Raw genomic sequence first — 22,952 nt, forward strand, 5'->3', positions numbered from 1 at the left:
TCGCTGTCCCTCGATCCCTAAACAATGTAGTAGTACTGCACGTTTTCTGCCGTCAGCAACGTCATCACTGTCTAGATTGGTGGCAGTCATATAAGTTTTAAACCCGGAATACCACCTCAGCCATGAAATCGCTGGTTCACCTGGACTAGCTAAGAAAGGTGTTGGTGGTGGGAGATGAAATTCAGCCATCCTCGTCGCCAAAATGTGGTGTCGGGCCCAATAAACACGCAGACAACAGGTTCGGTATACAAGCAAGGTTTACTTGTGTGTAATAACTAACGGAACTCACAAAGATGGCAGCCCTGTCCCAGAATCCCATCTGTTGCTAAGCAACCCAACTGATGGCGGGAATATGGCCATGCAAAGTACGGTATATGTTTATACTATTAATGCTCAGACACAACAAATTACAAGATACCGTCGCTAATCTGACATCCGTAGTTATTAATGTAGTGAACGATTAATCAAAAGATATGACGTATTCAGTACTTAGTGTGATTGGCTTTATGATTGAAGGTTACGCCCTAGAGTCTTTTTACTGCTTTGTAATTGGTTAGAGTTTTGAAAATGAATAAAGAGAGTTTGAGTTGGTCTTGAAGAATATTCCACGACAGACGCAGTAGAGAAGAGAGAGAGTGCAGTCCTGGAGAGTCTTGGGGCGAGCCTTGACGCAGTCCAGTCTTGGGCGAGTCTTGGTTCAGCCTTGTGAGGGTCTTGGGGACTTTTCCCCTGGGCGCTGTGTCTTATAGAGTGCTCCAAAAGATCGACTAAGACGATAGTTGAAACGTATTTCGTTGTGTGTGTCTTATTTGACTGTAAAGTTAAAGTGACTTTCCCGATCCCGTACCTCAAGGGGACGCGATATAGAGACGAGACGAGATTCCCTCCTGACAAGTGTGGAGAACCCCGTGGAGGAGAATTTTACCCCTGATACTACCCTAACTTCAGAAGTATATGTAAAATTAAACAGATTAAAATTCGATGTAATTATAGGCTCCACTTTTTATAATAAGACGACTGAGATGCGATATAAAACTTAATAACGTCAAATAAAACCTTACAAAATTGTCATAAATAAACAGAAATAGCAATAAAAAATAAGCCTATGCCTACATCACATTTTTAACTAGAGTGCTTGTCACCCGTGCACTTATGTTGTGTATTCTGTGGCGGTTAAACTTGTACATTTCAAACATTGGGCCAGTACGAAACTATAACAGAATGTTTAAAACTACGTGGTTTGCGCAGAATTCATGTTTTCACCTGTGACAGCGTTGAAGATGTGTGGTTCATATTTTTCAAGGAAAATCAATAAAGAAACAGTGTTACACAAGATATTTTTAGCATTACTATTGTGTCATGAAAATGTAAGATTATTTGTTTTTTGTGTCACCCATTTCGATAACTTGAACCAATAGTATGAAATGACGTATATTCCTTTCAGACTGACAAATCAATAGTGTAACCACTGTTACTAAAAAAAAGACGGTTAGGAAACGTTATTGTTAAAATGTGTGAATCTGCCTATTAACCGTGGTGTAACCCTCTAACATATTGGTGTCACGTGTTATATCAGGTGACTACTCAGTCGACAGAGACCTCCAACAAGTTAAATATTAAAAACTTGTTTCGCCATGTTTTGCTAACAAAGGTCTATGAACCGTATTTAACCTGCCCGCGACATGTTCATTTCCAATCTCTGTGAATCCATTGATCTATTTTCCAAGGTAAGCATGCACTAATTATTCTAATACTAAGTACGATTATGGCTTTCTTGTTAGAATTTATGTAAGATGTACATGCACGAGGTTACCACTCCCTGTAATACATGAGGTCGTTTTAGAATGTTTGGCAAATATTCAGTCGTATTGCAAGTGTGCACTACTGGCCTTTCCTACCATGTGTGGCCCAGTCCGTATGATGATCTGTGACCCAATAAAAGTGATACCAATTGTGTACATTGATAACGTTATTAGACAATCATTATGGGTGTTGTACATTAACAGTGACGTCGGTAACTATCATGTGTCTGGAAACATGATGGCAAACACATTGGCGTTAACAGTAATAATACTTCATGCGCCAGGAAACATTTTGGCAAACACATTAACGGTGGTATCATTAACATGTCGAGTGGATGAAGACATTTATTTATTTATTTGAGATTCCAACAGGTTTCCCCAATTACAGGCACTCATAAAATACTAATACAAAAATATTTACAGAAATAATATAAAATAAAAAGAAAGACCCAAAGCTCAACTTATGGCATTTAAAACAGATCTCTTAAAAGAAGATAGACTCATAAAAATGTCTACTGAATCAGCAATATAAATACAATTTAAAAAGTCAAGACATCGAGGGATAAAAAAATATTTTCTAAGATTACTGTGACAAAGAGATAGTTTGAAGGGATATACAGAGCGGAGATTTCTGGAGGGAGCATGAAAAAGAATGCTGTAAATAGTGTAGGGCGAATCAACAGTATTATTAAGTCATTTATTCAAAAAGACGGAGTCAAGAAAATTTCTACGATTCTCAGGTGACAGTAAATTGAAACGAATGCATAATTCATGATACTGTGATGATCCAAATGAGCGAGAAGTAAAATAACATAAGTGTTTGACAAACTTTTGTTGGACCCGCTCAACTTTACCAACCAGGTATTTTCGATGTGGTGACCAGATTTGAGTACAGTATTCAAGACGACTTCTAATTAGCGAAATATACAAACTGCGTAGACATGTAATACTGGTAAATTGTCTACATGTGCGCTTTATATTAGACCTAGCACTTTGTATGCTTTTGTCACAATAGTGCCAACATGAGCGGACCAAATAGTGCCAACATGAGCGGACCAAATAGTGCCAACATGAGCAGACCAAATAGTGCCAACATGAGCGGACCAAATAGTGCCAACATGAGCGGACCAAATAGTGCCAACATGAGCGGATCAAATAGTGCCAACATGAACGGACCAAATAGTGCCAACATGAGCGGACCAAATAGTGCCAACATGAGCGGACCAAATAGTGCCAACATGAGCGGACCAAATAGTGCCAACATGAGCGGACCAAATAGTGCCAACATGAGCGGACCAAATAGTGCCAACATGAGCGGACCAAATAGTGCCAACATGAGCGGACCAAATAGTGCCAACATGAGCGGACCAAATAGTGCAAACATGAGCGGACCAAATAGTGCCAACATGAGCGGACCAAATAGTGCCAACATGAGCGGACCAAATAGTGCCAACATGAGCGGACCAAATAGTGCCAACATGAGCGGACCAAATAGTGCCAACATGAGCGGACCATGGAAAAAACATTCACAATGACGTCAGTAACATTATATGTGCTTGAAGGCACGATAGCAAACATTAAAGATGGCGTCCACATTCCATGTGCTTGAAGACAATGGCAAACGTATTTTCGGTGACGTCGGAAACATTTCACGTGCCAGGAAACATGATGGCAAACATTAACGGTGGTGGCAGTAACATTTCATGTGCATGAAGACATGATGGCAAACATTAACGGTGGTGTCAGTAACATTTCATGTGCATGAAGACATGATGGCAAACATTAATGGTGGTGTCAGTAACATTTCATGTGCATGAAGACATGATGGCAAACATTAATGGCGGTGTCAGTAACATTTCATGTGCATGAAGACATGATAGCAAACATTAACGGCGGTGTCAGTAACATTTCATGTGCATGAAGACATGATGGCAAACAATAACGGTGGTGTAAGTAACATTTTATGTGCATGAAGACATGATGGCAAACATCAACGGTGGTGTAAGTAACATTCCATGTGCATGAAGACATGGCAAACATTAACGGTGGTGTAAGTAACATTTCATGTGCATAAAGACATGATGGCAAACACATTGACGGTGGTGTCAGTAACATTTCATGTGCATGAAGACATGATGGCAAACATTAACGGTGGTGTCAGTAACATTTCATGTGCATGAAGACATGATGGCAAACATTAACGGTGGTGTCAGTAACATTTCATGTGCATGAAGACATGATGGCAAACATTAACGGCGGTGTCAGTAACATTTCATGTACATGAAGACATGATGGAAAACATCAACGGTGGTGTAAGTAACATTCCATGTGCATGAAGACATTATGGCAAACATTAACGGTGGTGTAAGTAACATTTCATGTGCATGAAGACATGATGGCAAACACATTGACGGTGGTGTCAGTAACATTTTATGTGCATGAAGACATGATGGCAAACATTACCGGTGGTGTAAGCAACATTTCATGTGCATGAAGACATGATGGCAAACATTAACGGTAGTGTCAGTAACATTTCATGTGCATGAAGACATGATGGCAAACATTAACGGTGGTGTCAGTAACATTTCATGTGCATGAAGACATGATGGCAAACATCAACGGTGGTGTCAGTAACATTTCATGTGCATGAAGACATGCTGGCAAACATTACCGGTGGTGTAAGTAACATTTCATGTGCATGAAGATATGATGGCAAACATTAACGGTGGTGTCAGTAAAAGTTTATGTGCATGAAGACAGGATAGCAAACATTACCGGTGGTGTAAGTAACATTTCATGTGCATGAAGACGTGATGGCAAACATTAACGGTAGTGTCAGCAACATCTCATGTGCATGAAGACATGATGGCAAACATTAACGGTGGTGTCAGTAACATTTCATGTGCATGAAGACATGATGGCAAACATTAACGGTGGTGTCAGTAACATTTCATGTGCATGAAGACATGATGGCAAACATCAACGGTGGTGTCAGTAACATTTCATGTGCATGAAGACATGCTGGCAAACATTACCGGTGGTGTAAGTAACATTTCATGTGCATGAAGACATGATGGCAATTATTAACGGTGGTGTCAGTAACATTTCATGTGCTTAAAGACGTAATGGCAAACGCATTCAATGTAGTTCTACGGGATTTGGCAATTTTCCTCAAAATCATAGATCTTAGTGAAAATTATATAATTTGGCAAATGAAATTACTGTGAACTTATTTTAATAATTTGATCATGTTTTATGAAATAAATATTATGATGTAATGAAGGAAATATACTTTCAAAGATATCCTATTATACAGTCTACCCACAGGGAGCCAGGAACTATAATCAACTGTACGCAGCCTCTATGAGCGGGGGGGGCTATCAGTTGATATATAGTGTAAGAAATAGATAAGGGATGAAGGCTCCAGCGAGCTCATAATTTTTAAACTCGAAAAAAAACAGACGAACAGAACGAAAAATAAAATCTATGAAAAATACCAGGTTGAAGAATATTAGTTGCTCTTTTAAATTTCGCCAAAGCCTTACCTATATTTTACCTATATCTGCAGAATAAATCAATAAAACTACACAAATTGACTCCATTTATGAATAACTAACGCACGGCACAGTTGGGGGCGTGGCCTGTTCAGAATGTGTGAATTAATTATAGTTCCTGGGCTCCCTGTGGCCTACCAGAATGACTAGCGTAATGTGTGTACTGGATTATCCTATCCTAGTTGCCTCAAGGCAATACAATACTAATAAACAATATATATATGATTTAAAATGGAGCATAATGACCGATATTACCAATTAACATAACAGTCGCGTAAAAAATAATTTAGTTTTGTTTGGCCAAAGAGAAAATATACGTCGATGGCGGTGTACGCTGTTCATGTGTTCATGCGATAATATTATATTATATTTGAGGGTGCTTGCAACCTTTTTAGAGTTTGATTTGTTCTGGTTCAACATAATTATTATTTCCTGTACAAATGCATTATATATTTTTTCTGATGCGGTTGCCACGGTTTGAAATATTTCCTATTGAGTTTCGGGGAAAAAGCCAATTTACTCGCCCACGCTTCTCTCTTTGCAATGTGAAAAATTAAACGCACAGTTGAAGTAAATTAAGAACAAAAATAGGACGGTGTGATTCAAATAAATCGGCTGGCTCTTCGAGTTTTGATTTTCTGTTTGGCGCGTTGATGTTTTCATTTGGAAAGTTGCTTGACAGGAAACACATTATTTCGTCCTTCGCGTAGGGTGCCGGGCTTCAACTTGTGACGCCCGGAACAGTTCGTCAATTTTAGCAGTACTTAAAATTACATATGTCACATACTACAATATTTTGACAATATTTATTATTGCCAGGACAATGACATTGTCATTGCCAGAATGAAAAATTATGAGAGTGACTCGGAGCACTTAGCCTAATTTACTGACCCAACTGCATAATGGAGTTCGGGTCTGATCGATGATTAAACAATTTTCCCACCATTTCAGACATTTCATTTTAGACTCTTTGATTATCGGCCTTACCTAAGTGTGCTGTTTTTTTCCCAATTACACTTACACTAACACTTGGGTTTTGTAAACTAACTTTTACTCGTGCTTTTGTGTTGTTCTTTTCTTGGACTACGTCGTCCACTGGGGAAGGTTGTATAACTCTGGCATCAAACAATATTTGACAATTTCATCCTTTGACTTGTTCAGCTGTATTAAAGCGGGAGGGTCGACACCTACGCACGCGCGGAAAATGAGTCCCAAGCGAGGATAACAACACACACTGGAAACGCAAAGGCTCATGGGTAGACGCTTGTCTGTAAACAATGACACGCTATGGCCATCTGACGCATGCGCAGGTGAAGACTTCCCCGCTTTAATATGTAAACTTGTATTCTGTAGATTCAGTGTGTTTACAGTTGAATATTGGAACACCAAATCCATTTATAGTTGATGTTGTGCAATGAAGACCAGGAAGCGAAAGATTATTCTGATTGCTGCTGCCACTGTATTAACTTGTGCCATTTTTTATGCAACAACCAATCACCATGCAACGATACCAATAATGAGAACAATATACAATCTCGACGTTGGGGGCAGTATACTTTCATGCATTTCACGAGGTAATTTGAACAACACTGAGAAACTTGTCAATTTTTTGTGCGGTGATAATGAGGATAGTCTCAAAAGAGCTCTGGATAGAGTGGAAATAGACACTGTGTCTGAAGATGACATGCACAAATACCGTTTGGTGGAAGCTGTAGGAAATAAGGACGAAATGGAGAAAGAGAGAATTAGGAAAATGTTTTCCCACAATCCCTCTGGATTTGTTAGAATGCAGAATGAAAAGGAGGTAAGTTCAATGAATATTACATGTGATGTTACAGAGAGATAATCATTTGGTGATTACTATAGTATCAGGAGGTCGACAAGGGGTATTTTCCTAAGCTTTAATCAATTGTTTTTATTTTCGTAATAATGTAACTTAAATAAATAAAAAACGTAAATTCATAGACATGGGAAAGATGTAAAATGTATTCAGACTTTTTATTCGTCTGTAATTTGTACACAGATCTTATTTTGTGTAAGCATATAAAGAATTTTCTATATCAAGTGTCGTAATTCGTGCCCAATTTCAAATTTTGGTTCTCAAATTATCAAGTATATTTATTTATAAAAATGTAAAATGTAATTAGGAATTTGCTTTATTTGTAAAGTGTAAAAACTCCATTTTTTACTGTGAATGGATTTTTTTTAATTTTATTTCCTGTAAAAACGTAAAATGCATTTGTTATTTTCTGTAACCTGTACCAGCTATCCCGCCTTGCCCCCTTCTATCAGAGACAACTACACGCACAATGCTTGCTGGTGGCAACTGCAGTTTGAGACACAACTACACGCACTATGACAGTTATTGACTAATGCTGTAGTATCAGACACACCTGCACACATATACTGCGCCAGTTAATGAATATACGACTACAGTAGCACATACCATGCTTGATGATAACTAGTGCAGTATTAAAGGCAACTTCCATAGTGCCCATCCTTAACTTTGATTTGGAAATAATAGTACCATTCGCAAAAATGTAACAATTGAACTGTTGATGGCAGTTTTTGATGTTTAAAAGTTGGACTCGCTTACTTTGTCATATTATCTTTTAATATGATCTTGGGATAATCCAGATGAAATAAAAACGCAATTGCATTCAAAAGTTACTGAGATAAATGGCCTCAGCGTTCAGTTATATTCCATAGTGTTGACGTAGAACATCTGCACGGATCTCCGCGTATAACGTGATTATATATCAATCAGACATTAAAGTCATGTTTGTAGTTGTTGTTTAATGTCAGTTCTTGGATTTTTATAAATAAGCAGTATACCATATATGATAAACAATACAGAAGCTACCATTTTATTATTTAGTTTCGAATGTGTGCACATATTCTACTAAGTGTTGTGCAAATACTAGTACCGGTTCACTGGAGATTCTGTGTTTGCCAACTGAATGAATGTAACACTGTTCAATGTTTTTGTCTGGGTTTTGAAACATAAGTCATTACACCCATTCACCATCTTGAATTTTCAAGGTGAATGTTCCGGCGAAGCACTCCACTATCACCTTGAAGTATTTCATTAGGACTATGTGTATGTGACAATGCCCTCACAGTTTAGAATCAGTTTAACAACACAGCCAATCATATAACTTCTTTCTTCAACGCGCTTGGCCAAGCTATCAAAATCTTCGAGGCGGAGCTAAGTCACAAAACGCGCACCACTCTACCATGTATTTCTATGGACTCTGCGCGAGCTGCTGTGCACTGACCAAAAAGCCGGTGAAAATAGCTAAAATCGAGAAAACAGCACAAACTTAACTTTGAAGAAATCCAACCAAATTTAAATATGTTTTACATGATGTAGGGGTGACAACAACCATTCCAAAAATACCGTTTTCTGAGAATTTATTGGTCTTTGTTTCACCATGATGATTGCCAGGCGGTGAAAATGCCTGACCCGAGAATAAATGTCGCTGAGCACAGCTAAAGCTGTGGTGGCTTGGATGTCGAGGCGATACAGCGACAATATCCATACATCATACAACTCACTGATATTCAAGACCAAAGCTATTCAAGCTTTACTTAATAATAGTGTTGTCACCACTGTTGACTGTTATAGAAGAGTAGGTGTTATACCCAAAAGCTCGTGATATCACTGCAACACATATCAGCAGTAATGAAGCCGAAAACATCAGAAATGCAGAGCTCCGAGCGCTTTCTGCCAGTCTTTGTAACAAAGCTTTCTATTGGTCGGTAAACTTTCTATCGCGCAACCACGTGACATACACGGTTATGAATGGTATTACCGCACGGTGTTGTAGAGGGAGGAATGTTCGAACGGAACAACACCGTGCAGGCGGACGATGCCCATTCACGTACCAACGAAAACGCTTATCATATATTACTGTGGAATACTTTATTTTCGCTGGAATTAATTTTCACTGAAAAGGCTTTTTGGGCAGTTTGTATGGAATTTGTTTTCACTGTTTTTTGATGAGTTTAATGTGAAATATAGGAAAAAAGTATATTCGCTGGATTTTATTTTCACGGAATCATCCCTTCAGCGAAAATAGCGAAAATAAATTCCAAGCGAAAATAAAGTATTCTACAGTAAGTTATCCGCTTACCCAATAAATAAACATATTTAAAACATATTTAGGAGTAGGGATTTCATTTCCTGGATCTGTTGATTTGGCGTATTTTATTGTTGAAGTTCGAAACTGCAACCGTTCAAAAACTGACATTGTCAGGGTCAACTACTATTCATCAATTATATAAAGGTAGATGAGAGTAAGGAAGTTCAACTTCATATCTCATCTTAGAAACGCAATGTGTAAAAGCAGCAGCTGCAACTGAACACTTCGTATCACCAGACATTATTATATTGTCGTGGATTCGATTGTGTCATTATTTTACCAATTTCTCAATTTTGTCTCAATTACCCAGCAGTTGAATCTTCACTGTGATGTGTGTGCTCTCGTGTCCGCCTCGGGTCAGATGTTGGGCTCAGGTGCTGGTGACGAAATCGACAATGCTACTTGCGTCATTAGAATGAACACAGCACCTACACGTGGATACGAGAAAGACGTGGGCACGAGGACAACATTGCGCATGACAAGTTTCGTCAATGTGCAGTGGCGATTATTCGACAAAGAAGAGTTGTTCGAGAAGGAAGGAGTAACAGGCACATTTGTAATATGGAGTAGCAATACCAAAGAAATACGTAGTGTGGTGACCAGTGAAGCTAGGAGACTAATGAAGAGGCATCCAGATCTAGATCCGTATATTTCAACATTTGAACTGATGGACTATGCCGATCTACTATTTCTATTGGAAACGGGGCAGGAAAGGTACATGTCAGACCACGTTTACTGCAAATCACATGTGGGTCGCCTGTTGTATTTATATATAGGCGAATAAATAAATGAATTCGTTAGTGATTGGAATAAACAAATAATATTCACCACCTAATTACAATTATATCAACAAATCATCCTGGCAAGCTAAAACTTGCAACGATAAACCATTACATACTAAACTGTTAAATATTACCGTGTTATTATGTGTAAATGTGATGTCATTTTGTTTTGTGTGTACAGAGATGCATCAGGTTCCTGGTTGACTACTGGTTGGTTCACGCTGATAATGGCTTTGAAGATGTGTGAACATGTGAAGATATTCGGGATGATTGAATCGGGCCATTGTAGCACGTAAGGAAAAAAACAATTTATACTGAAAGATGGATTTAGGATAAGATAATTTGTAAATTGTATCCAAATCCTCTTCTCATTGCATTATTTGTTTGTATATTGTTGTATAAATTGAGAAGGTTACTTGAAAAGCTGCATTATGGGTAATTTATCAGATTAGGTGTAATGACAATATCCACTAATATAGGCATTCATTACTTCCAACACACTGTCATGGCCGCTATACATGTTCGCTGTGACAATGTGCTCTATTCAAACGACTATATAGCCTGGAATCCTCGTAGGTTGTACCACATACTCGCCATTATTATACGTGTATAGATGCGGCATGTAAAATCATGTGGTTATGTCAATAACCATTCAGGGAGTTGACATTTCTACATTTCTTATTATGGTGATCCAGGGAAACAGGGGAAAATAATGATTTCACTAACTAATAAGAATAAATGTTTTTCTGTGTTATTTCAGTATTCGGTATTTCGAAGATAGGCCTCATCATTACTTCGAGCCAACGGGTCCCAAAGAATGTGCGTTCACTCGCTTACACGAATCCGGTCTTCGTGGTGGACATCGTTTCCATACTGAAAAATACATCTTCAAGAAGTGGGCCAGGGTTTTCAACATTACGTTTCACCACCCGTCCTGGGACTTAGATCAAGATGATGGAAAAACAATTTTCCTGCTTTCTGAAAATACCCATAGAAGAAGTTACTCTGGACCTGCGAGATGGTGAAGCATCGTCACATCTCAGTCTAAGTTACAATTTTGAAATGCGGTGGTCGTGTCGCTGCGGCCTGTTTCACATGGGTCCATAGCAACGGATACGACTAACGTAAAATACTGTTTGTATCACCACTCACAACGCCTTTAGTTACAGCCAGCAATAATGTTGAGTGAACTCTTGGCACCCACCTAAACCAAATTTAAGTAGGAAAATTATCTGTTGTACGCCACAAATTACAGAAATTATTAACAATTTATTTTTATATATAGTGATTTTATAAAAAGTAATTAAAATTTTGTATATTCACCCCCACGGAAGTTCAGTTATTTTTGTTTTATATTAATGCCATACTGCACTTTGTATTGTGTGTTGTTAAGCAATAAATTTGAATACTAGTATATTATTCAACAATTGTGTAATCAGTTGTAATCAGTTGTAATTCCAACTTCAGTGTGAGACTTCCTGTTCGCATGGGGTCTGATATATTCAAGTGTAGCCTCGCGATGCGTTATAGTGTCGTAGAAATGATACTCTGGAATGGTAGTTCCCGTGCAAATGTTCTGTGACCTTCAGCTAGAAATACATACTTCGCACTGATTCAAACAATAGAAAAGGTGGGTGGTATTTTCGAGAATGACCACGTATTGGGGCGATATTTTGAAGGAGATAGATATCTTGCATGGCGAGGATACCGACCCCCACCCCCGTTCTCGACAGCTGACTGTGCATGGATCATTCGTTGAATGCACGAAGTGTCCACATGCTGCGTCGCTGTGTATTCATAGGAATTGTATCTTTAGCAACAGCTCGTACTGTCGAATCGGTCAAAGGGTCAGCAAAACGTCCACGTGAATGTCCCTGAAACAAAATAAATAAATGACATATATCTCACACTTATGACGTCACTCACTGTATGTTAATCTAGTAGACTCAACGTTACTGATTAAAATAGGCCCCGCTTGTTGGTACATGATATGACACATGTCAGAATCCCACGGTTCTACAACATGGCGACGTGGATCTGTAAGGACCAGTGCAACCTTTGAACGAGCATGTGATGTGACAAGAAGAAAGTGAGTCTACATTAATAACGTACTGTCAATCTGTTTTGATATTCGATGAATTATTAAGATTCCTAGTGGAACATTAGATAGCAGTATAAGTCCATGTACTAGGAGCAAACTGAAGTGTGCACTACACAGCTGTTGACGACTGTGTCGCCAATGTCGTGTAAGCGACTGTTCCTGTCCAATGCCGCGTCTGACTTACTATGTTCCTAATTTGTAGTTTAGAACTAAACTCTGCGAATGAGTGTAGTTTTGCACAATTTACCCATTAGCCCGTAAATACAATACGGAAACTCCACGGAGAATTATGTTTTTAAATATTATTGGAATGCACGTACATTCACGCTTACAAATGTATATACAAACCAATAACAAAAGCGCAACGTACAAGTACCCTAGGGGTCATTTTGATTCGTTATAGAGTACATTTTTGGTTAGAAACTTTTATGTATTTACTATTGTCAGTGATTAATAAAGCACAAGACATATGATATATGATATGATATGATATGAAAATATATTTGCATACATGACGAAATAATACACATTACTGACAAAACTTCCAATATACGACAAAATACTGAAAATAGACTTACAGCGGGTGCAAGATGATTTACATACATCTAACTCCTTCACCTAGTAGGATATTAACGAAGAACTTTGTAACATCCTCAAAACACTGGACACTTTATTAGCCGATACCAAAACACCGGACGCAGCCCTTGAGTATGCCTTTGTTGCGTGGCCCCTGAGGGGCGGCGTAGTTAGACTATTCCACTGCTTTGTAGGTAAAACAATATATTCCTGTGTTACACGTATATATATATAACAAACATAATCTCCTTCTGGGTGTTTTTTTCTACACGTTTTGACATAATCAACCATGTGTTCAAAACCAGAAAATGTATTTAAAACTAAACTATTCTCACGAAGGTAATTTAGGCAATTCCATATGTTTTTTTTAAAATTATTGGTTCAACGAGGTTTATTATTTTGAAATTCAAATAGAATTTATTTATTTATTAAATGAACGAGCATATGTATGCATAAACTGATAAAGTTTCCGGTAACAAAAATGAATAAAACATTTTTGACTGAACGCTTACAAGTTGTAATATTGAATCTATCTCAAACGGTCTGTTGATTCACGTAGGTGGGTACGGAAACCATATCGCGTCTACAAAGGCCACTTAAGTGTCTCGGTAAGTGTCCCCGATAATCAGGTGCGGGAGGTAGTTGTGTGACAAATATTTTGCGTCCGCTGTAATTATTTATTTAGTTAAACGGTTTTCTCTCAATATTCCAGCTTGCTATAACTCCAGAAATCGAGGAAAGTTTTTTTTCTTAAGTTTGTACTTACAGAATGCTAGTGTGTCTACCAGATTTCTGGCACACACGACGATTTTGGGGTAGAAATTTCTTCCCGAAATTAAATATGATTGTATGTCTCGGTAGTTTTCGCGCCAGTGATCAATTAAGCCGACGTAGCCTCTCCGGTTTTTTAAACAATCTATGTAAATACAGAATTACGAGTATCATTTTTTCAAATTTGAAAAAGTCACTTTTGTTGTTTTCTTCCAAACGTATTAGCAACCGTATTAAAATCACCAACAACAAAAGTGTTATTACTTTTGGGGGGTGATAAAATCATCCCTACCCCACCCCACCCATGCGCTTGAAATTCCGGCTAAGCAACCCACAACTTTTCAGAGATTGTTTATATCGTGTTAAAACGAGGTAGTTATTATTACGTATATAATGCGATAATCTGATTCTTGTTAGTATACGTCTGTACGTGTAAAACATGCTAAAACAGTTACAACATATTGTTCGTGTCTACATTCGTTAATATTTGTGGTAAATAATACAAAAAAATATGCCAACAAATCGACACCGAATTATGTCTGTGATTGTTTGTATATTTCTTACATTATGATTGTTTATTGTTTTCATGGTCTAATTATTGTTGTGATCATTTGGGGTTTATTATAAATATTATCGAAATTGACCTAAATTTAAGAAAGTTATGTCAGTATATATAACGTTCGAACACTTGTGAATCTATTCAACTCCTGAACTCAGACAATTGAAAGTTATATGAGTTCCGAACCACCGAATGACCAGATATTCTGTTTATTTTTTCTTGAATGTTGAAGTATAAAACGCAACGCTATGAAGATCAAGAAACAGATTATTGTTCGTGTACTTGCTGCCACTGTAATTACATGCGCAGTTATTTATACCACAACCAATCAACATGAAGCGAACGTAGCATATGAAAAAGAAGTGCACAAATACCGGTTTATTGAAGTTAATCAAATAGAAAAAGAAAGAATTACAAAAATGTTTTCCAATAATTCATTTGGATTTGTGAGAATGAAGAATGAAAGTGAGGTAAGCTCAACTCAATGAACTTGCGATAAGAAACACTCGAGGGACTAGATCCAGATGTTGTTTTTTTTCACTAAAATATTGGAGTTGATACACTATTAATGTAGATGATCTGATATATTATTATCATTTTTCTCAGGTGTTGAATCTTCACTGCGACATATGTGCCATTGTGACCTCGTCGGGTCAGTTGTTGGGCTCAGGTGCTGGTGCCGAAATCGATAAGAATACCTGCGTCATTAGAATGAATACAGCACCTACTCGTGGATATGAGAAAGACGTGGGCACGAAGACCACACTAAGGATGTTCAGTTTTGTCAATTTACAGCAACAACTATTCGAAAAAGAGCAGTTCTTTGAACAGGAAGGAATAACAGGAACGTTTGTAATATGGAGTACTACTGTTAAAGAAATACTTAGCATGGTAGAGGAAGAAAGCCTTAGATTATTGAAGCAATACCCAAGTCTGGATCTATATATTTCATCATTCGAACAGATGGATTTTGCTGACCGGGTTTTTCGACAAGAAACAGGACAGGATAGGTAGTAATTAGTACCGAATCCGAAACGGGGACTTATGTTTACATGTTAAGCACATCGTCTGTACCGCACAATATAATATTATAATTTTGGATATAAACATAGGGCGCACGAAAAATGACTCGCGGCTATCCAACTGCATAACAGAAATTGCCTCTAACTGCTGAAATAGATACATTATTTGCTCAAAAATTCGACTTTGTAGTAGGGATACTTCTGGATTCCACACATTATCTTCAAAGATGTAGGTTTATCTCAGATCTTCACTAGATTTTGTTGTGTTCGTATTGAGATCTAATCGGTCACCATTTATATCAATATACAGAGCTGCATCCGGGTCATGGTTGAGTACTGGTTGGTATACGTTGTTACTGGCTTTGACAATGTGCGAACATGTGAAAGTATATGGGATGGTAGAGTCGGACTATTGTCACAAGTAAGACACACAATAATTATCTATACGTCAATTCTCAAAACACTGCTTGAATAAAGATACGCTGAAGTACATTTTGTATATGCATTCATCCCCATTATTTCTACCTGATAGTCTCAGTAATGTCCTACTCATAGTCATGTGTTACTTGGCATGGCGATGTGTGGTTATGTTTGGCCTGGCATGGCGGTGTGTGGTTATGTTTGGCCTGGCATGACGGTGTGTGGTTATGTTTGGCCTGGCATGGCGGTGTGTGGTTATGTTTGGCCTGGCATGACGGTGTGTGGTTATGTTTGGCCTGGCATGGCGGTGTGTGGTTATATTTGGCTTGGCATGGCGGTGTGTGGTTATGTTTGGCCTGGCATGACGATGTGTGGTTGTGTTTGGCCTGGCATGGCGGTGTGTGGTTATGTTTGGCTTGGCATGACGGTGTGTGGTTATGTTTAGCTTGGCATTACGATGTGTGATTATGCTTGGATTGGCATGATGGTGTGTGGTTCTGTGTGGCTTGGCATGACGATGTATGGTTATGTTTGGCTTGGCATGGCGGTGTGTGGTTATGTTTGGCTTGGCATGACGGTGTGTAGTTATGTTTGGCTTGGCATGACGGTGTGTGGTTATGTTTGGCCTGGCATGGCGGTGTGTGGTTATATTTGGCTTGGCATGGCGGTGTATGGTTATGTTTGGCCTGGCATGACGATGTGTGGTTATGTTTGGCCTGGCATGGCGGTGTGTGGTTATGTTTGGCCTGGCATGACGATGTGTGGTTATGTTTGGCCTGGCATGGCGGTGTGTGGTTATATTTGGCATGGCGGTGTGTGGTTATGTTTGGCCTGGCATGACGATGTGTGGTTATGTTTGGCCTGGCATGGCGGTGTGTGGTTATGTTTGGCCTGGCATGACGATGTGTGGTTATGTTTGGCCTGGCATGACGGTGTGTGGTTATATTTGGCTTGGCATGACGGTGTGTGGTTATGTTTGGCTTGGCATGACGGTGTGTGGTTATGTTTAGCTTGGCATTACGGTGTGCGATTATACTTGGATTGGCATGATGGTGTGTGGTTCTGTGTGGCTTGACATGACGATGTATGGTTATGTTTGGCTTGGCATGGCGGTGTGTGGTTATGTTTGGCTTGGCATGACAGTGTGTGGTTATGTTTGGCTTGGCATGACGGTGTGTGGTTATGTTTAGCTTGGCATGACGGTGTGTGGTTATGTTTGGCTTGGCATGACGGTGTATGGTTATGTTTGGCTTGGCATGACGGTGTGTGGTTATGTTTGGCTTGGCATGACGGTGTGTGGTTATGTTTAGCTTGGCATGACGGTGTGTGGTTATGTTTAGCTTGGCATGACGGTGTGTGGTTATGTTTGGCTTGGCATGACGGTGTGTGGTTATGTTTGGCTTGGCATGACGGTGTGTGGTTATGTTTGGCTTGGCATGACGGTGTGTGGTTATGTTTGGCTTGGCATGATGGTGTGTGGTTATGTTTGGCTTGGCATGACGGTGTGTGGTTATGTTTGGCTTGGCATGACGGTGTGTGGTTATGTTTGGTTTGGCATGACGGTGTGTGGTTATGTTTAGCTTGGCATGACGGTGTGTGGTTATGTTTGGCTTGGCATGACGGTGTGTGGTTATGTTTAGCTTGGCATGACGGTGTATGGTTATGTTTGGCTTGGTATGACGGTGTGTGGTTATGTTTAGCTTGGCATGGCAGTGTAAGGTTATTAATAATATTTTTGTTATTGTGTGTTTTCAGTGTTACGCTTATAAACGATATGCCTTACCACTACTTTGACGCGTCAGGTCCCAAAGAATGTGTCTTCTCTCGATTACATGAATACGGTCTTCTTGAGGGACATCGTTTCCATACTGAAAAATACATCTTCAAGAAGTGGGCTAGGGTTTTAAACATTACGTTTCATCACCCGTCTTGGGACTTAGATCATGAAGATAATAAAACAAGGTTCCTGCTGCATAGGACTGGGCGTTTGCGGTGGTAACACGTGGTTACACTGCTGATTTAAACAGTTTAAATTGGAGTTTAATTTGTGTTTAATAATATTCTTTTATTTAAATTGTAACCCCACGGCGGTTCTGATTGTTGTCATGATATTTCAATTAGTAATACATAAGCAATGTGTATGATATTTTTGCATGCTTTGGTTTGGTTGTTTGTTACAACGTGGTATTACCTCATTGTAGCATTGGGACATTATCATACATGCCATTTTAGAGGTGTTACGTAAAATAAGGATGGCTTAATTAAATGTCATATGTACGAAACTTTTTTTTTAATTCAGGTTTAATCCAACTAATGTAGAGTGTAATGTGGGTACGAATGCTATTCTCAAATTCCAGCTAACTACATGAGAAACCATTCGCACTTTGTTGGCAAAGTTGTTTTTACATAGAGCTTGCTTTGCCTCTAAAATAACCTTCAATAGGTCTGTAACTACCGTCCAAATTCTCTGCTTCTCATATTAAATAAACACATTTCAAGTAAGTTGTTTTTTCACAAATTTATAGACATTTTCATAATACTATCAGCGATAATCAATACGGGTTCGTTCGATTGTTGGCGTCTTACACTGATTACCTGTCCATCGTTTTAAAATTGACGCGGCCAAATAGATATGTACTTACTATAAATTCAGTTAAGCTTCGGATGCCACCTTCTACCTGTCTATAGACTTGTACATTACATTAACACCCTCCACTACATTCGATAATAGTGTAACAGTGTGTTCTCTAAATGGTTTACAATACAAAATGTTCTGTTAAGAAAATGTTAAAAATATTCATGTCTTTCACTACATCATACTTTTGTTATTTCACCCACTCTGCTTTTAATATCTTTTGAAGAAGTACAATCATCTATTATATAATTATTCTAAAAGCGTCGATATATATTTGAGTCTGGCATTATATTCTAGTGATATACGAGTCATTCACATTTACAGTGTTGGAACAGACATGGAGAAAGACTGTGAAATAACTACGTTACCTTCACCTGTATGTTATCAGTTAAGTGACGACAAACTCCACACTAGTTTTCAAGATATTAAATATTAACATATCCCCTAGGTGTTGTTTGGCTACTGCATCTAACTTGTCTGTTGGATATTTATTTTCAAATCCTGCACAATCTATGTATCTAAATTGTATTTTCCGGCCGAAAGCGAGTACATTGCTCGACGAAGGGGTGGCATTATTATGGTGGAATTTCTGTAGGTGTATGCGATATTGCTGTGAACGGTGTCGCCGTTTTAACGTTATCTGCTATTCGCGACGCGTGGCTGACAGGAAAATGTCGTATAAAACAAGCAACCTTTTAAATTAGGTACATCATAGCGAGGACAGCAACCGATCAAAATACATAATTGACGAATTTCTCAAATTGATATACATACACACGACTACTTGCAATACGGTGTATATTTAGGTGCGCGTCATGTCAGTATTCTTTCAAACACGCTGAAATATTTAGCGAAATCGTCACAGATCGGTGACAAGTACAATGTAGGTGAAACACAGAATGTTGCATTCGATGAAAAATCAGAAATTATTTTCAACATTTAATCAGGGGTTAAGTGAAGATCAATTTAAGTTGTTTAAAGTGCGGTAGTCGTCGCTCTGCGCATGTGCGAGATATATGGGTTTTATATAAATAAAAATGCCGACTTTGACTATTGCGTTGATCAACGAGTACGAACTGAGACGTTTCCAAGCTTTAATTAGGTAATTTTCATGTGATTGGAAGGTATCGAAAGAGTTACCGGTGGTAAACAGTGCATAACAATGTAACGCGCCCAGATCAAACCTTGTACTTGTGATTTCCATTTGAAGTGCGCATTGGATTGTGGGAAAATCAATGTTAATCAACACAAATTTCGCACATGCGCAGCGCAACGAATACCGCGCTTTAATGTGTGATCTGACATGGTGAAATATTTTAATAAACACAGAACAATGACTCCAAACATAAATGTATGTATATTTTATATCAGTTATCCATGAGTCAGCTCATGTAAATTGCAGTTAATTTAACGAACTTTTATCTGATGAACTTTTCAAGTATACACACCAAACTTACGAAAGACCCTATGCAAATGAGTGGTATATTGACGAGGATAAACTGTCCTGTGTATGTATTTTTAATAGTATATCATAAATACTTTTTTTTCGCTTTTTGCTTTTTATCCAGGATTTCGAAAAAAATATTTCTGGATAAAAAGCATGGTGAGAACACTGAAAATGCAATTGTAAGGTCCGATCTTTCGCTTAAGAGTCGTTAACATGTTTGTCGTATAGTTGTTTTGAATTGTAATTGTACTCTGTTTTTTATTGACCGAGCGAATAGTGAAGGCCAAAAATCAAGTGTTTTTTTGTTGTTACTGTGACGTCATGAAGACCAGGAATCAAAAGATTGTTCTGATAATTACTGTCACTATGTCGAATTGCACTATTATTTATGCAACCACCAATAACCATGCCCACTACGAATGAGAATACTGTAAAATGACTAATTTTCACTGGGTTTTAATTTAGCGCATTTTCTAGTCAGAGAAATAAGCAAAATTAAAACTAAGTGAATAATTAACCTCTTTACAGTAATATACACTCTCGTTGTTAGGGACGTATATGTTCTTGCATTTTACGGGATATTTTAAATATATTTACATTCACAGTATTGATCTTATTATTATTATTATTATTATTATTATTATTATTATTATTATTATTATTATTATTATTATTATTATTATTATTATTATTATTATTATACATCTGTCACCGTAACGCCATAGGTTACAGCGTGCCGTAATTTTGCGGTATTTAACGGGGTATTTTCATTCTACCATATTAGGAAATGCGAATTCCAAATATGGAACGATTACGCGCGTAAGCGTCCTCTAATAATAAAAAGAAACATGGCTGCCACCAGAGGTTTATTATTATTATTATTATTATTATTATTATTATTATTATTATTATTATTATTATTATTATTATTATTAGTTGCGTGTAATGAATTGTTGTAGTTTTCCAAGACCTGTTTTGGTTTTTAGTTTCTACTAAAATAGAGGAGAGCGGGCAACAATATTTTGAGAAGCAGTAGTAATTAATACACGATTACCACTCAATCTGGACATTCTCTTCAGAAGGTGACATTGTTTTAATCACTGTTCAATGACATGTGGTTATGTGTAGTTGTCATAACGGCGTGTGGCTATTGTGGCTTTGCATAACGGCGTGTGTCTATTGCGACTTGGCATAACGGGATGTGGTTATGTGAGGCTTGGCATAACGGGGTGTGGTTAGGTGTGACTTGGCATAACGGAGTGTGGTTATGTGTGGCTTTGCATAACGGCGTGTGTCTATTGTGGCTTGGCATAACGGGATGTGGTTATGTGAGACTTGGCATAACGGGATGTGGTTATGTGTGGCTTGGCATAACGAGATGTGGTTATGTGAGGCTTGACATAACAAGATGTAGTTATGTGTGGCTTGGCATAACGGGATGTGGTTATGTATGGCTTGGCATAACGCAGTGTGGCTATTGTGGCTTGGCATAACGTAGTGTGGTTATGTGTGGCTTGGCATAACGGGATGTGGTTATGTATGGCTTGGCATAACGGAGTGTGGTTATGCGAGGCTTGGCATAACGGAGTGTGGTTATGCGAGGCTTGGTATAACGGAGTGTGGCTATTGAGGCTTGGCATAATGGAGTGTGGTTATGTGTGGCTTGGCATAACGGAGTGTGGTTATGCGAGGCTTGGCATAACAGAGTGTGGCTATTGAGACTTGGCATAACGGAGTGTGGTTATGTGTGGTTTGGCATAACTGAATGTGGTATGTATGGCTTGGCATAACGGGATGTGGTTATGTATGGCTTGGCATAACAGAGTGTGGTTATGCGAGGCTTGGCATAACGGAGTGTGGCTATTGTTGCTTGGCATAACGGAGTGTGGTTATGTGTGGCTTGGCATAACAGAGAGTGGTTATGTGTAGCTTGGCATAACAGAGTGTGGTTATGTGTGACTTGGCACAACGGAGTGTGGTTATGTGTGGTTTGGCGCAACGGAGTGTGGTTATGTGTGGCTTGGCATAACGGGATGTGGTTATGTGTGGCTTGGCATAACGGAGTGTGGTTATGTGTGGCTTGGCATAACGGGATGTGGTTATGTGTGGCTTGGCATAACGGAGTGTGGTTATGTGTGGTTTGGCATAACGGAATGTGGTTATGTATGGCTTGGCATAACGGAGTGTGGTTATGCGAGGCTTGGCATAACGGAGTGTGGCTATTGGGGCTTGGCATAACGGAGTGTGGTTATGTGTGGCTTGGCATAACAGAGTGTGGTTATGTGTAGCTTGGCATAACGGAGTGTGGTTATGTGTGACTTGGCACAACGGAGTGTGGTTATGTGTGGCTTGGCACAACGGAGTGTGGTTATGTGTGGCTTGGCATAACGGGATGTGGTTATGTGTGGCTTGGCATAACGGAGTGTGGTTATGTGTGGCTTGGCATAACGGAGTGTGGTTATGTGTGGCTTGGCATAACGGGATGTGGTTATGTGTGGCTTGGCATAACGGAGTGTGGTTATGTGTGGCTTGGCATAACGGAGTGTGGTTATGTGTGGCTTGGCATAACGGAGTGTGGTTATGTGTGGCTTGGCATAACGGAGTGTGGTTATGTGTGGCTTGGCATAACGGAGTGTGGTTATGTGTGGCTTGGCATAACGGGATGTGGCTATTGTGGCTTGGCATAACTGTGCGTGTTTGGATTGTGATTTCACAGAGTTATTAATAATATTTTTGTTATTGTGTGTTTTCAGTGTTACGCTTATAAACGATATGCCTCACCACTACTTTGATGCGTCGGGTCCAAAAGAATGCGTCTTCTCTCGATTACATGAATACGGTCTTCGTGAGGGTCATCGTTTCCATACTGAAAAATACATCTTCAAGAAGTGGGCTAGGGTTTTTAACATTACGTTTCATCACCCGTCTTGGGACTTAGATCATGAAGATAATGAAACAAGGTTCCTGCTGCATAGGACTGGGCGTCTGCAATGATAACCCGTGATTACAATGCTGATTTACAATTTTATTTTATTTGTATGTGTATATCTTGTTAAGACAATATTCTTTTATTTAAATTGTAATTCTATAGGGGTTCTGATTGTTGTAATAAAGTTACAATTGGTATTACAGAGCAGT

At 38.7% G+C, this 22,952-nt stretch overlaps 1 protein-coding gene and 1 long non-coding RNA gene across 3 annotated transcripts; one reads left to right on the forward strand and one right to left on the reverse strand.

Annotated features, from left to right (window-relative positions):
• Window positions 1-11,532: 11,532 nt before the first annotated feature.
• LOC146746247 (uncharacterized) lies at window positions 11,533-13,102 on the reverse strand. The gene is made up of 2 exons (XR_014929143.1): window positions 12,963-13,102; window positions 11,533-12,157 (listed from the first exon to the last, which is right to left on the reverse strand). It is a non-coding gene; the product is annotated as an uncharacterized LOC146746247 (long non-coding RNA).
• On the forward strand, window positions 12,230-22,945 carry LOC102810239 (alpha-N-acetylgalactosaminide alpha-2,6-sialyltransferase 3-like). Of its 2 annotated transcripts, none has more exons than XM_078005696.1 (5): window positions 12,230-12,372; window positions 14,523-14,760; window positions 14,897-15,300; window positions 15,623-15,733; window positions 22,568-22,945. In XM_078005696.1, exons 1-5 carry the CDS (start codon window positions 12,281-12,283, stop codon window positions 22,806-22,808), a joined length of 1,086 nt encoding a protein of 361 aa, XP_077861822.1. In that variant the 5' UTR covers window positions 12,230-12,280; the 3' UTR covers window positions 22,809-22,945. The 2 variants fall into 2 exon arrangements, with proteins under 2 accessions (XP_077861822.1, XP_085354582.1); XM_085498456.1 differs by lacking the exon at window positions 22,568-22,945 and adding an exon at window positions 17,488-18,014.
• Window positions 22,946-22,952: the final 7 nt, after the last annotated feature.

This window comes from Saccoglossus kowalevskii, chromosome 4 (genome assembly GCF_978046115.1).
Source record: "Saccoglossus kowalevskii chromosome 4, keSacKowa6.1, whole genome shotgun sequence".
Taxonomy (NCBI): domain Eukaryota; kingdom Metazoa; phylum Hemichordata; class Enteropneusta; family Harrimaniidae; genus Saccoglossus; species Saccoglossus kowalevskii.